General features: G+C 46.6%; 1 protein-coding gene across 1 annotated transcript in view; it reads right to left on the bottom strand.

Moving 5' to 3' along the window:
• Positions 1-16,637, bottom strand: part of Dnr1 (E3 ubiquitin-protein ligase defense repressor 1) — a 152,088-nt gene that overhangs the window by 9,961 nt on the left and 125,490 nt on the right. The window contains exon 3 of the mRNA XM_076318401.1: positions 12,590-12,786. Coding sequence (XP_076174516.1) covers positions 12,590-12,786 — 197 coding nt within the window. The remainder of the gene's footprint in view (positions 1-12,589; positions 12,787-16,637) is intronic.

Genomic DNA, 16,637 nt, shown 5'->3' with positions numbered 1-16,637 from the left:
GTATTTTTTTCTCATTCTTATTCGGTTCTTTCTCTCGTTTTATTTGTCCACCGTTACGATGCAACCGATCGATAATCCGTGGAACGACCGTAACAGGCGCGAAAGCTAATGTTAACGTTTCCATTTAAGGACCGAGCGTTCTTTTCTTTCTCTTCTTCGTTCTCGCTCGGATCTCTCTCTCGTTACATTTTTCCGAATCTCGATGCAAACGATCGATAATACGCGGAACTACCGCAAAAATCGCAGCGGCTAATATCAACGTTTCGATTCAACGACCCAACGTTTCCTTTTTCTTTTTCATATTTACTCGAGTTCCGAGAGAACCGATCGGTAATCCGGGGAACGAGCGTAGGAGGCATAGAAGCTAACGTTGGCATTTCAATTTAATCTCGACGCGCGTCTGTAACGTCGATCGTGACCGTGGAACTCGATTTACTCGATGGAATTCAGTTCGGAAACTCCGATTGTATATCCGTTTTCGAACGATACCGCAGCAGTTACGGGCAGCTCGTTTCGTTTCGCCGTAGAGAGAAGTTCGCGCCGTGGAACCACGCCATCTCGCATTGTCTTTGGTCGATCTTGGTGTACAAACGTCGAAACGTCTCAATTATCCGCGATCGATCGCGTTCCACGCCCTTTTTCGTCCTACGACGATCATTTCGATGCAAATCGAGTCCGTTACGAGGATGTCACGGGACCGTATCGAATCGCGAAACAAAACTATTCAAAAATAGTTTAAACTCGTTTCAACCCCGTGCACTTTGACTCGCGATTCGCGAAAGCAAACGTTAAGATAATGGTAACACTTGACTTATTTCCTACTCCGTGGAAATAGGAGGTGATCGCCGAAAGTTACCGTTTAGAGAACGTCTCTGTAAAGAGTTACCGTTTTAACGAAAGTCTCCGTAGAGAGTTACCGTTTACCGAATATCTCCTTAGGGAATATACTAACTTAATTACAAGTAAGAGTACGCGACCGGTGACGAACAGCGACTCAAATTCGAGTAAGCTGGCACAACGAATGAATATTTATTCGGTAGACGGTGGCTTAGATACACGGTTTTTGATTATCGGTGATTATGGTGTTTGGATTATGCGTCTTATATGAGTGCTCGGTGGTCCTCGCGAGGAGAACGAAAGATCGCTCTCGAAAGGAACCACGAACCGTACTGGGTCAGACGCGTTGGTCAGCCACCGTAACGCCTGTGGCGCATACTACTTAACCCTGTTGTTTTATTTATTTGCGCGGAAACTCCTTTTTTTTACAGGTTACGCGTGTTTGTTCGCGGTGCGATCAATTTTCGTCCAGTACTTCACCTACATTCACCGAAAGGTCCTTTTACCGAGTATATCTTTTCACCGAATTAATTATACCACGGTGAAACTTACTGGACTCTATTTCTCGTGAAAATTATTCTTTCCTTTTCAATTTTATACACGTTTCGTTCGGACACGATGTATGGAAAGTAAAATTAATCGTGTCACTTCGTAGTATGTGCACGTGTGTACATACACCGAGAATTATATGTACACGACGAGAAAAATCAGTCGATCCCCGATTTGTATCTGTGACTATTACTCCTTTCTTTTTAATTCTATGTAGGTTTTTGGATTGAAAATAAAATTCATCGAATTATTTCACAGTGTATACAATGTAAAACTTACTGGATTTTATTTCTCGTGAAAATTATTCTTTCCTTTTCAATGTTATACACGTTTCGTTCGGATACGATGTATGGGGAATAAAATTAATTGTGTCACTTCGTAGTGTACGAGAATGATACATACAAGACGAGAAAAATCACTCGATCCTCCATTTGTATCTGTGACTATTACTCCTTTCTTTTTAATTCTATGTAGGTTTTTGGATCGAAAACAAAATTCATCGTATCATTTCACAGTGTATAATTCGTATTGTTATTTCTCGTTGTCGACGATACGAAAGACTGGCGTTGAACCAAAAGTGGCCCTTTTTAACCCTCCCGAAGTAATTACCTGCACTTAACTTCGGGCCGGGAAAAAAGTGAAACACGTAGGTACTCGTTCCGTAGGAATCGATTCGTGAATCGAGCCGCGAAAGACGATCGCACGGTACGTGTAACGTTCAACAGGTCCCGCTCCGATTTTACGTTTTCCTTTCTTCCCTTTTCGTTCCTCCTTATCGCGAGTGTTACCGTATTCCACCGCGAAACTTTTACATCGCGGCTGGAAACGAATTTCCCGATAGCACCGCGCGCTCCCTTTGACGGTCGACCCTACGCTTTGTAACGTATCGCTCGACGATACGCGGTTCTTTCACAGTGACATTAACGTTACAAATTATCTTATTTCGCGCGATGGAACGAAATTCCCGCTAAAAGGACCGGCTTCATTTTACGCGGTGAAACCCATTTTCCGAGTAAATCGATGTCAACCTCGCACAGAAGAATCTCCTACGAGTTTTCTATTTTCGATCGTTCGTTCAATTTTCGCTGGTGACTGTCGCGAAACAATTTTTCTCGATAAAATATAAAAATTCCTTCAACGTGGAATCAATTCTCCCGTTCGACGCTCGAGATCACTGACTGGAAAATAATCCGCGGAGGAACAATAAATTAAGACTTTACGGAGCACGAGAGAACTTAAAGATCACAAACGAACTCTTCGTACAAAACAGCGAATCCTTCGACCTCGATACCTAGGGAAAAAGTCGAGATGAAATCTTCTTCCACGATATCGATCCGACTCTTTATTTAACCGTTTCACGGTTCTTTCGTCCGTCGATACAAACTAGAAACGATCGACGAAATCTCCGAGTAAGGCGCGGGTAGGTACACTCGCAAGGTGGTTTTCGGCGCGAAAAAGTCGAGACTCGGTATTTGCAGTTTCTCGCTGACTCGATTGCGTATTTTCCCCTCCTCTCGGTTCCGACGAACAATCGACGGGCGGGATTTTTGCAAAAGTTTTACGCGAGGGGTAAAAAGGCAGACGGGAGAATAATCCTTCGATGAAACGAGGTTCGAGGCGAGTGGCTCGTAATACCCGCTGGATTACACAGCGAGATTCACCGCGAAAGTCGAGGTAAACGAAATCTCGAGAACGCGGTTCCCGTTGCCTACAATCTCGTACAAGACCACTACTCTGTGCTTTTTTGTCCACTCCCACCGCTCTCCACGTTCATTTTTCTCTATGTGTGTGTGTGTGTTTTTCTCTCTCTTCACCGTTCGGGAACAGAGCCAGAAGAGCGTCGAATCCCGGCTCGGTGAACAATCCGCATCCGGGCGCCATGTTCGATACCCGCGAAATTTTTGGTTTTCGCTGTTGATCGCGTTTTTCCACTCGTCGTTCCGTTAATTAGCGGTGTTCTCGTTCCCTCCCCCACCAAGCTCGTTCACCGTCTCGTCTAGCAGCGGAGGTTAGCGAGAGATCGCATTGACGCGAATTTCCCGTGAATTTAATCCCTTCGAATTTAATCAGGGCCGCGCAGCGGATGCCTGACGCTCGAGATTAGTCGCTTATAAGCGAGGCGCCCGCTCCTCTCGCCGGTGAACCTACAACACGCTTCTGCCGATAACTGGAGCGATGTTAATTGACGAAAGATTCGCGGATATTCGAAATTACGGGAAAACCGGGAGGGATTCACCTTTGGCCGGTTTGGTTTCCACACGGTCGTTGCACCCTGCTGAACGCCCGATCGATCTAAGTCCCCCGGTCTATATATAGTGCACTGTAGATCAATGGCGATGTTCGCGAACGAACGAACCGAAGCAACAGATGCAGCTGCGTTCTACCTAATAACTCTCGGATTCCGTTACGGACGCGACACCGACAAACCGATCGGATCCACGAGTTAATTATCTTCACCGTTCCTCGAGTCTCTGCTCTCTCGGGGAGACCGTGTTTCCTCTTTCGCGCGAGCAAGATTAAACTTTCGACCAAAAATTCCATTTCGACGCTCGCCGCTGGAGAGGAGAGTACAAGCTCTTCCAGTCGCGAAGATTTCGTTCGAATCATAGTGAATAACTCGGTTTCTCCATTGGTGAAGATGCACGATTGGTTTTCGAACGAACTTTGTTGAAACGAATGCAACAATGATCTTAAGAGTGCCAGATGTCGATAGCGAATGGTCGATGTCAGTTTTAAGGACTGTCTCCATATTGGTGCGAAAGGGTTGTTCGTTACGTGGTCAACGGTTTGGTTATTTTTTCTTGTGGGTTTTTTCTAGTCAGTTCCAAGTCATATCACTGTATACTTGTTTCTTGGGACTTTGTATTCTCATATGTAGAAAAACTATATTACTGGATACGCGAGATCCCTGCGTATTATAATAAACTACATATTGCAATCTGAACTTTACAACAAACCCGAGCACGGTAATCACACCGAATAGAAGTCTGCGCAACGAACGGTGAATCTTAAATCGTAAATATCCAGAGAATTATTTAACGGCCCCGCGTAATCGTGGTTACTCGATCACTTTTTAAAACTTTTTTAAACTTATCATCGATTTAAAACACTCGCGTAATAATCGAATCTAGGATTCTCCGGTTTTCTCGTTTACCCAACGATTCACCGTTAGTCTCGATGCGAGAAAGTTCGCTTCGATGAAAAATGTGGCCCGATAATCTCCTCAGTAGTGTTCCTATTGACCGTTTTCCGTTTGATAATAGCTCTTGCTCGAAAAGCGGAGAACCATCGTTGATACTCTGGTAAGATAAGACGGGGGTAGAGATTGTCCCGCGTAAACATCGACGGGACGAATCCACGGATAAAACCAAGTACGGGGAATAACGTTGAGGGCGGCTTAAAGCCGGAAGCGTAAAAAGTTTCTACAAGGAACGCGGCACGAGTAAACCGGACGACCGTTTAACCCCCGGACACTGGCTCTCGACTAAGTACGGCAAACAGCTTTCAGGTATTTAAAAATTGTTTAGCGAGTTCCTGGGCAACTTGGCTACGCTCTCGGTAGTTTAATAACAGGAACTTACCCCGAAGGGGTTACCGGAGACTGCGTGGAAAAGTTTCACGGTTTCGCGATCGTTCCACCGGACAGAACTCCGCCTATCCGATTAAGATTTCTCGAGTTTTACACCGATGGCTTTCCAAGATCGTAAATCGTCGAGGATAATCCGCTTCCGGTGTCGAAATATAGTCCGATTACCCGATGGAAATAACGCTGATAACGCGGCCAAGGGGGCCAGAAACGTCGAAGAATATTTCGATAAGTTCGAGGGATGTAAAACCGGTAAGCGGGGAAGTAACGATTTTCACCCCCGAACGCTACTTTCGTGCGAAGTTTCGCGCCCTCGAGAGTTACGAGTGGAGCTCGAATCAAATATAAATCGGAATACATTTCCATAACTCCGCACCCTCTGGATATGCAACGATGCTCGAAATTTCGGCGATACGATCCTCCGAAACCCTGCTAACGAAAAGTTCACCATCGAGAGAGAGGGGAGGGGGATGCGCGACAATTTCCAGGTGCGATGTTGAATCGCGTCGCGTTCCGGCCGAATGCGATTTCGATGTTTTGCGAAATTTCCGTAAACAAACGGGCGCTGGAAAATAAATTTATGGACGCGCGGGTGAATAAACGTGTTCCGAAACGGGTGGCCCCGTTGCTCGAAAATGTAACTTACCGTCCAACTTCGCGGCCGGTTGTATTTTTACTCCGTTTTCGAGTCCACCACCCACCCCTCCTTTCGAGGCTTCGACGACGAGCTCGCAATTAACGAGAATTCGACGACAGACGCGACGAATTACTCGCAACGAGCCACATCAACGATCGCAAATTTTACAACGTTACGCGCGTTATTTCTACGTCGAGATACATGCGTTCGGGGTACAAAGAACTACCCACGGAGATTATTGTCATTCATTTATCGGATCGATGGCCCATTTCGTGTGCAGTTAAATGGTAAACTTAGCTAAAAAAGAAAAAAAAAACGAAGAACCATCCCTGGCTCCAAAGTCGGTATTTCTTTCGTACAAACTTGACCACGATGAATCGATACCTGAAGTATCCTTCCTACTTAGAAATTTTAATCCGTTAACCGTAAGTCGAACCAGTTATCCGTGAAATTCGCGCTTGTCTAGCCATCGTTCGTCTACCGCGATTTTTTAATAAATCGTGTGTACAATTCCGCGCGTGGAACGCGTCTTGACGTAAGTCGATCGAGGATACGTATCGAAGCGAATCGGAATTGGCAATCGTAACTTATGAAACGTGGGCAGAGAAGGCGAGTCGAACGCAAAAAGAAATTTAATTCCTCGACGAGTGGACCACGAGGTACGAATAAAAATGAGCGGTAGGTGACGCCACTGTACCGATCGGAGATTTCGCGAGATCGGTCACCGTGGCGCCATCTACGCGCTCGAAGTTGGATACTGGTTTTCGCATAGGCGTCGAGATTCCTCGTTCGCTGTGGAACGAGCCGTGTCACGGTCCAACGACCTTTCAATCGCAGTAAATTATGCACTTAGATCCGCGTCGCGAGATGCTACGGGGGCGTGGTTACCGGGGCCAGAGCTTTCTCAAAGTTCCCCGACCGAGTTTCGAGTGGGGCACCCGTTCGAACGCGAGCCCGAAAATCGCGAGTTTATGCTTGCTGCGCTCGACCCGAGGAACATCCTCCAGTCCTTTAGATTTCGAAGTTACATCCTCTTAAGGTTAAGCGAGAGACGGTCGTCGAAATTCAAGCGAGAACTTTCAAAACCTCGCCGGATACTCGCGAGCGAGCGAGCGAGCGAGCTCTTTGCCCCGGTACTCGAAAATGCTGGACTCTGGACTTTCCAGACAGACCGAGAGATCCGCAGCCCCGCAAAAACCTGTCAAATTTTCCATCCGGAAATTTTCCGGCCAACTTTCCCTGGTGGCCGCACCGAGCGCAAACTTCTCACCGCGAGAGGGGAAATAAACGGAAATATAGAAAAATATCGTTACGGTTTCGGGTTAATTCCCGTTGCTGGGATTCGTTGGATTTGTTAAAGTACCTTGGTCGTGGACAAAACGTCCACCATTTCTAAAAGTGTATTTTCTACGAGTACACTTCTTTCAAAAGGCTTTCTTCCGTTCTTCGATATCGATCTGTCGAAATCTCGGTGAATTCGGGTCGGAGAGGACCCAGTCTCGATCGTGGAACGATTCTGTGGCGGCGCTACCCACGCTTGCCACCAGAGGGAAACTCACCACCAACCGTTTCCCGCAAGTTCCCGTACCTGCTCCGATCGGTATATATACGATCCCTTACCGATCTTCCAATGTCCCTTGTATAAAACAGGGCCTGCTAGGATGCCTTACCGACGAGTTCACTTGCAGACCCGGGATGAAACGTTCTTCCCTTTCCTTATTTCCTTTCTCGTACGTTTCAAAGATAGAGCCGCCAAAATTTGATAAACGGTGTTTCAATTATACGTACAGTTTTTACTATCGGTCGGCTATGCGCGTCAGGGAACTGATTAGCGTACGTTGCGCTCGTTACGTCGGTCTCGGTGAGGGGAAAGGGCGATTCGCAAACGAGAGACACGAAATTAATGTCGGGTATCGCTAATGAATCCACCCGTCTCGCCTGTCGTCTATCCACCCCTCCCCCATACGCCCCTCGCCTACTAAATTTCCACCGTAAGATAAAAAACGGACACGAATGACGTTAAAGCGGGCGGAGATTTACCGCGGAACGAAACAAACGTATTGTCCCGCATCGGTGATATTCAATATCGCGGAACGCAACGCGGTCGCGCAAACACGCGGAACTCGGTGTATTTCGCGACAATACCATTGTAATAACCACTGATTTATATTCCCCCATGGCAAACGACCGCCAAATCTGAAACCCCCGTCCGTTCCACCGCGACCATTTCCGCGACTACTCGCTTTGTTCTATGGTTCCGGAATTCGGTCATTCTCCATCGCTTCGGTCCACGGGCTTTGTACCAGATTCCCTTCCTTTCTACTCGATGCTATTTGTCCATTGTGTCCATTTAAGAATACAACTTTCGCGGTACCGATTCCCCGTGTTTTTACCCGGACGCTCGGAACTGTCCCCTGAAATTCGTAACGTCGACGTTACCACCGTCGAATTAATTAATCATCGATCGGTAGTGGGGTGAACAGTGAGAATACCATTGTAATTTTCTCGTTCTCAAACTCTCTGTTACTGGCTGAGAATAGAGCTCTCTCGTGGGAAGAGATTTATCGCGAAATGTTTTGAAAATGTTCGCGCAAAGCTCGAAATATAGAGAAGGTAGACAGTGGGATTGGAAGAAAATGCGAGTCGAACGACGCGAAATAATCTTTGCTATCCCAAAACGTTACTTTCTCATCGAAATGTAGAAAGTCGGCGTTCGAACGAATACTTTCGTTAAAAGGTGAATTCTAGTTTTAGTAATTTTTCGAAACCGAAAATCGTAAAGAGTACGCGATACTCTCGTCTCTGACGACACTTTTCTCCTCTCTATATTTTTTTTTATATATGTACATTCCACTATGAATAAACGGTAATGAACTTACAAATCGAATTTGCGCCAATTACGAATAATTCCCCGATCGTTCGTATCTCGAGTCGATTAAAGACGAGGATCGAATCGTCGACGATGACGGGGTAGAATCGATCCTCCTAGGTTTCGAGGACGATCAGTTCGGAAAATATTAGTCATCAATCGGTCCATACCGGTAGAAACTATGCAAACGTCGAACGGGGATCGCTTTCGTAGAGAATTCGTTCATAAAGCGTTGCACAAAGAGCACGGGCTACATACATTTTCCAGCGCGAGCGGCGCGATGCGAGCGGGGACCGAATGATCAATTTTACCTTAATGAAATTCTAGTGTCACCGACCGAATGCCTGCCGCGCGATGAATAGTCAAACGGGCCAGCCCCATTACCGAAAAATATTAATCGTTTTTCCCCTCTTAATTCCCGTTTTCCAAGCTCGGCTTTAACGAGTCGTTCGCTTTAATCCCGACCTCGACGGATCCAACGCTGCCCCGGTAGGGTTGAACTCTCGCCATCCGATGGCTGGATAAAATATTCATACCACGATCGTAAGTTAATTCGTCCGTCCGGCGTGGCTGACACGAACATTTATACGTCCCGACGAGATATTAACGGAGAAATATTCCAACGATGTTAATACAGTTCGCGCGGTGTTAATTCGCGCGACGACGCGTCAACCCTGAAAGCTTTGCGATAACTTTGCATCGCTTGCAATTAATCGACGATGGCACGCGCGCGTTCAACGAAGTAAGAATTTCATCCGCGAACGGTGGAGAGGAGTTCGTTCGTTGCTGTCGGTTGCTTCGTCGTCGAGCATTCGTGGCATCGATGCGTCGATTCGACGGTCTTTGTTTCCAGAGGCTTTGTTTCGCGCTCTTGAAACCGGACTTGGGATTCTTGGACAGGTGCGATCGTAACTACGGTCGGAGCCGAATTCCAAGGATCTTAGGAACAATACCTGGTATCTGGAGGCGGAAATTAGTGGGAAACGCCCATTTGTACACGGACCGATTTCATTTCACGGCGAACGATGTCGCGAAGGAGTCACGTCGAACGAGAGAGGTCGTAGAGAAGTCGTAGCAAACGGTAGAAGTCATAGAGAAGTCACGACAACCGACAGGAGTCATAGAGAAGTCATGGTGAACGACAGAGGTCGTAGAGAACTAGTAGCAAATGGTAGGAGTCATGGAGAAGTCACGATAACCGACGGAAGTCATAGAGAAGTCACGTCGAACGACAGAGGTCGTAGAGAAGTCGTAGCAAATGGTAGGAGTCATAGAGAAATCACGTCGAACGACAGAGATCGTAGAGAACTTGTAGTAAACGGTAGGAGTCATGGAGAAGTCACGACAACCGACAGGAGTCATAGAGAAGTCACGTCGAATGACAGGAGTCATAGAGAAGTCACGGCGAACGACAGGAGTCATAGAGAAGTCACGTTGAACGACAGGAGTCATAGAGAAGTCACGGCGAACGTCAGAAATCATAAAGGAGTCATAGAGAGTCACGGAGGAGTCATAGAGAAGTCATAGCGATCGGTAGAACTCATAGACGACTCATAACGAACACCGGGAACATTTTTTGGAGAAGTCACAGCGAACGCTAGAATTAAACCATCGAAGAACTCTTTTGCGACACAACTTATCGCACTTTGCGGACAACTTTCTCCGTATCTTTTCTCGTATTCAGCCGTATCTCAGAGAAACCTACGTACGAGTGAAAAATTCGCCCTTTAGATATAACACCGACTCGACCCGAAAATATGTCAGGGGGTTACTCCGTAACCCCTGCACTAGGATTACGATCGGTATAACGGAAGGTCGATCGGTTCTCGATAACGATGAACATCGTTACGACGCGGGACAACCGACTGTTTAGCCGATCGGCTTACAGTCGTTTCCAATTTACAGGATTAAAAAGAAACCGAATGGAAACTAACTCGCGGGGCTCGAGTCGATGATGCGCGCGATACGCTGTATCGACAATTATAAGAACTCGGTGGCGCATCGGTGCAGCCGACAGTTAGGAGAACGCCAACGGGAAAGAACGGAGGAAAATTCCTATAATCGGCTTTTCCGGGGCAACGCAACGAGGCTCGACTGAAATCGCTGCGGGACGAAAGAACCCACCCGGGGAACGATTCTCGACGTTTTTCGAACACGGTGTCACGGAGCGTAATTTTTTATCGCTCGGTTCTCGTTCGTTTTAATACGTATCGGCGACAAAATGATTCCAACTGTACACAGAAACGGGAAACGTTCGAAAACTCGATAACCCGAGTCGAGGAGAGTATCGCGGCTCGCGATTTAATTTCAACGTGACGCTTTTCCAGGATTTTTCATACGCCCCTTCGGCGCGGTTTAAATCCAGGAACACGTGTTGCTGGACGCAAGTGTCGTCGGTGAAACGAACGAACCAACGAACGAACGAACGAACGAACGAACACCCGTGTCGCGTCAGCTGGTGCAATTACCGGTAGCCCCGGCTCGTCGACGAATTAATTCGCACGTCGAACGCGCGTTACTCGTTGCGCGCGTTTACTCTACCGCGCGTCGACCAACGCTGCGATTTCATCGGGATTACGTTTCGATCGGTGGAAATCGATTATCCGAGAGGCCAGCCTCGTCTCGAGCTCCTCGTCGCGAAATCCTCGTTATTAATTCCCCGCCCGATCCGATCGTTTCTTCTTTGAAAATTTCGCGCGCTCCTCGAGTCTCTCGGATGAAATCTGTGCGCACACCGTGGGCTGGAACTCGTGATACGAATCGAGGTCGACGGAAGTGCCCGTGACTCGAAAGAAGTCGCGAAAATTTTTTAACAAGGAAAACCAATCGGAGGCCTCGTTTCCCGGGAAAAATGCGTTTGAAATTCTTGCACGCGTCCACCTAACTTGGTCTGTACACACCGTGGGCTTTCCTGGAATTCGTGGTAGAAATTGGGGTCAGGGAGATTCTGTAGCGCGAAATGGAACGAGAATGTGGAATAACAAAATTGCATCGGAGGCTTCGTTTTCGGGGAAAAATGCATTTAAAATTCAATCTAGTACGCGTGCACCTAACTACCTACATGCGCACACCGTGGAGCAAAATTCGTGGCACAAATAGGGCCGGGAAGAAAATATAGATTAAGAAAATTGCATCAGAGGATTCGTTTTCGGGGAAAAATATATTTGAAATTCCAGCACGCGTGCGTCTATACGTGCACCGTGAACTGGAATTCGGGCACAAATGGGGTTAAGGAGAGTCTACGGTCCGAAAACGGAAGGGAATATAGAGTAACAGAATTGCGTCGGTGGTTTCGTTTTTGCCAAAAATGCATTCGAAAATCGATGTATCTCGCGTGCATCTAACCGTATGTGTACCAAAATTTATACTACGAACGAGGTCCGAGAGTACTGTTATAAATTGATCTTTGAATGCACTTTTCTCGAAAAGGTAGCCTCCGATGCAATTTCCTTAGCTTTCCTCTTATTTCGGGCAGTAGAATCATTCTCGTCCCGTTCGTACCACAAATTATGGTCGAATGTGTAGAGAAAGTGTGATACTCTACATTTGGAAGAGCACTTTTTCCAAGTATTTCCAACTCGATTCCAATTACGGGGCACCTGTTACGAAGATACCTTGTATATTCGATCGTATTATGCGACGCAATCGGTTGGTCCGTGCCTCGATCCCGGCATGCAATTTTGTACGTGCCAGCTCGCCTCGATCCTGAGAGGAAAACTCTTTCACGGTGCTATCGATCGATCAATCGCGCGCCACGTTGAATCCTCCGATTCGTTCCACGGAAACGATTTTCAATTCGACTGAGCTCGGTACCACCTTCGATCGTGCTTCTTTCTCCAACATTTCCCCGAAATGTATTTCGTTCGTCGAAAGTATCGGTACAACCCGAGACAAAGCAAACACGACCGATCGAGACAAAAGTTCGAGCTTTCGTCCCGTTGTAACGTTTTACCATAGAATAATTTATCGAACGTTAACGGAGAACACGGTCGATAAATTTCGATCAGGCTAATAATCGATTCTAACACCTCGTTCGATGATCTAGCGATCGCGTGGCCAGTGTTTCCAAGCTCGGTGAAGTTCTCGCGGCAAGAAGAAAGCTTCTTCTTACCTGGTGGCTTCCTGCAGCAACAGGTGAGGCGGTACCCAAAACTTAACCCTCAACGCAAACCTCAGTGGCGCCACACCACCACCGGTCTGCCTCTCTATGGGATTCCTCAGGTTCAACCAGAGCTCCTCGCCCTTCGCGTTCTGATACTTTAGCCCGAAGTAGTCGCACTCCTTGCTAACGCCCAGACAGTCGCACACCTGGAGAACAGAGACAAAAATTAATATCAATCGTCGCAACCATTTTCTTCCACGATCATTTTTATAAGTGGATTGGTCGATGACGTTGTTGCGAAGTCACAACGACGCTGAACGGTACAAAAGTGAAGTTAGATTTGAAAAATGTACTGTTCCTTGGCGAGAAGAAGGCATTCACGTCCCCACTCTGGTCTACCAGTTCCCCCACTGTGGCTCGTTGGACTTCTTCTCGTCCACGAACAGTACATACACGATTATACGACTTCAGGGTCACGGAAGATTAATCATTGCGCGAAAATTTCAAAAAGAATCTTCCCTCGTTACAATTTAACCTCGTGCAATCCACGGTATTCTTATTTTTACGTTCTTGTAGCCTACAGACCGTTTTTCCACGGTAGAGAAGACGCGAGATCGTAAAAGACGTTACGACGATTTCGATTTTCAATGGCCATCATTTACGAACAGAACGATACGCATCGGTCGTATTTTTACACGATTCGCGCGGCAGAGTTACGTGCACTTTTTGTCGGAATAGGCGAACGAAAAGGTCTCCTGGCAGAATTAACCGTTTACCCGGAACACTCGGGCCGATTAATACGCTTGGAAACCGCGGACCGATTCGCGGGAGAACAGCCACGCGGTCGAGCAAAGCGTGTAATAAATTGCTGGCAATAATTTAGAAAGTTAGCCCGCTATCCCTACCGAGCTGTACAGCTTCCACAGCCAACCGCACACGCGGAGATCTCCGAACGGTGTGCAGAGCCATTGCTACGTGTCCTTTTTCCCTCGTCGGTGCATCCACCATCTCTTAACCAACGTACCGTGCTCGAAAACACATCACACGAGCGAACGATTAACCTCGCGGAGATCTCTGCGCGCGAACAACCAACGTTGAAAAATCTACGGGACTGAACGATCGAGAAACGCGAAAGGATCGATCGAGAAACGCGGAAGAAACGATCGAGAATTTACATAGAAAAATGTACCGTCGATTTTCTTGCGATTTTCAATTTCTAATTGGAATTTTTCTAATTGGAACTTCTTTCGAACGGGAAGAAATTTAACGCAGTTTCTCCACGGATTAAGAACGAACATCACCTTCTCTTTTTTCTATTATTTATATTCTCTGTTAAAAAAAAAACTAGCGAACCACTGTGAAAAGTCACTGGTTCAGGAGATATTTAATCGATAGTGCATCTACGAAGAATTTCAACGGAATTGGATTCTCTCGAAACGAAGTTTCAATTTAGAAACATTTTTTAAGCGACACGACGATAATTGCATTCGCAGATTGTCGTACGGTGCACGCTTCCAAGATACTTTGGCGATATTTTACGAAAGTATTCCAAGTATTTATGCGTTTTTAAATAGACTCGATACCGCGTCGAAGCGAAATGGAGTCGTTCGGAGACGGGCCGATGGGAAATGTTATTTCACCGGCTGGAATCCAATTAACGGGTCCGGGGCGAACCGACTAACGATAAGAGCGTACCAGACCACCTTGCAAAGCGCTCGATGTACCTTGCGGTCGATCGGTTCGATTGTTCCGCTCTCTGTACACCGTGGTTTGTTTATAGGTATTCCCCGATTCTCGCGACGGATGGAAAAATCGGCCACGTGTTAAGCGACGAAGAAAATTCGCGATGGCTGCTGGTGGTCCCGGTGGTAATCAATTTTTACTTCCAGCTACGTCAGTCGAGACACTTTTTGCAACGAAGAAGCGAGAAGAATTGCGTATCCATCGTCGAGATTCTCGCGAACGAGGGACTGGAGACGCGAGTGTAACAATCCTCCATGGATTCGCATCGGCGCGTTATCCAATGAGAACGAAGTTCGTTGAAAAACGTTCAGAAATATTCCTGGACAAAAAAAAAGCTCTTAGATTTGGGAAATATGAAAGGTGAAAGAACAGAGCAGACCGAGGAGGGATGATTTTCTTTTCTTTAAAGAACTCGTGTACTGTAAATTCAATCGATATATAAAATAGAAGAATATATTTAGTGACCCGGATGATCCACTTTTTTTAAAAGAATTCGGTGTATTGTACATGGAATCGGTATCCAATGTGGGGAAATATTTTTAAAAATATGAACGCACCTGAATTTTGGCCGGTGGAAATATTCTGGTAAATATTCCGGTGCTCGAATAAGATAAAAGAAATAACAGAGAGGAATAATTAAGCGATAGCTTCGGTGTGTTCGATAAACGTTTGCTCCTCTGCTCGACTCGAGAATCTATAAGACGCGACGTAACTTTATTCGGAATACTTCGATCGTTTCTCGAACTATTTGCGTTACCTCTCTCTCGAGCAGGGGTGTCTGAGAACTCGGTGGAAAAGTTTCGTGTCCTTGAGCAAATCTTTGCTCGTATTTAAGTCGTAAACTCTAACTGTAACGCGTTGGTTATCTCGATGCTACGGTATCGGCCATCGGGCGTCTACGTACGAGAAACGTTCGAACCGCGCTCGAACGTCTCCGAGCTTTTCAATTCCTCGCCGATTTATTTCCCGTGAAATAAAAAAAGCTAGCCCCGATACCAGACGCGAATCAGGTCACAAAGCCTTTATCGATGCTTCAAAGGCTCGCGTACACATTGCTGGAACGCAGCTGGGGTTATGCAACGCGTATCGTTGCAAATGTTCGCCGTGTACGTTCGCGCGTGATGCGAATGTAAAATCGACTGTATCCATTGTCGCCCGAAGAAAATCGTTAAAATTGCTCATTTTTTTCACCCACAATACTTTACACTCGTTTTTCCTATACAATATCGGGACGGTACGAAATCGTCGACAATTGATCGTGAATTCGAAATAAAAATATCTCGTTTTCTACCCCCTTTGCCTCGCAAAGGGGATAAAAGCGAATTGTCGACTACCTTTATCACTTTTTTTTTCTTTTTTTTTTTTTCTTTGGTTATACCGTGCACCTAGTTTCGTTAAAAATTCGATGGAAAACGTTTCCAGCATTTCGTACAATTTTCGAGGTAACATCGGGGAGGGATGAAAGTTTATAGCTCTTCGAGTTCCGTGGAGTTTCCTCGAAATCGACATTAAGACGCTTTAATTTTTATCGCATCTGGCTTGAAATCTTCTCGGAGATTCTTCGTTCGATCGCAACGTTACCAAAACTTTCCGTTCGTAGAGAACTACAATAAAACGATCCCCGTTCGAAATATTTGCGCAATGTCCAGTCACTCTTGCTTCGAAGACTTTGAATCGTTGCCGAAATCTCGTGTTTCGCGTTTAGTAAATTTCTGCACGGTCGTGGCAATACAGGAGCATCGAGTAGCGATATCTAACGACTTTGATCGAGATGGGTGTACAAAATGGGCTGGAAAAGGACCGAGAACCACGACTGTTTCGCATAGTGGGATCTTGATTCGAATCGTGGAAATCGCGGACGGAATGTGCACGCGGTGACGGCGGTAAAGCGTAAGAGGCAGGTATTTTTAGGCGAATAGCTCCCCGAGTAGACAGAACGAACTCGTTGACGAAGTGCTAGAGACACGTAGTACGTCGTTGCTCTCGCTCGCACCCATTGACACTAACGTACGTTTTCGAGCATTCGACGCAGACTAGCGCCGCCGGTACTTTCCTCCCTCTTTTCAACGTCGTGGTACACGTAATTCCAAGTGCTGCGATCGTCACCGTGAACGCGGCTCGGGCTGGCTTTTCTACGTGGCTGCAGTTTGCCGCGCGAATCCAATGCACCGCCTCGGCTGCACCCCGAGATGCATGCACACGCGCCCCAAGCTTTTCATGAATATTCAACCGACGCGGTGAACCGTTTTGAAAAATCGCCGACACAATATCTTCGGTTGGTCTCGGTCCTACGACGTGGAAATCGTGGGAAAAA

The sequence above is a fragment of the Ptiloglossa arizonensis genome, chromosome 8, assembly GCF_051014685.1.
Source record: "Ptiloglossa arizonensis isolate GNS036 chromosome 8, iyPtiAriz1_principal, whole genome shotgun sequence".
NCBI lineage: Eukaryota > Metazoa > Arthropoda > Insecta > Hymenoptera > Colletidae > Ptiloglossa > Ptiloglossa arizonensis.
Note: the sequence above shows the minus strand (reverse complement) of the source record. Positions and strands in the feature narration are given on the sequence as shown.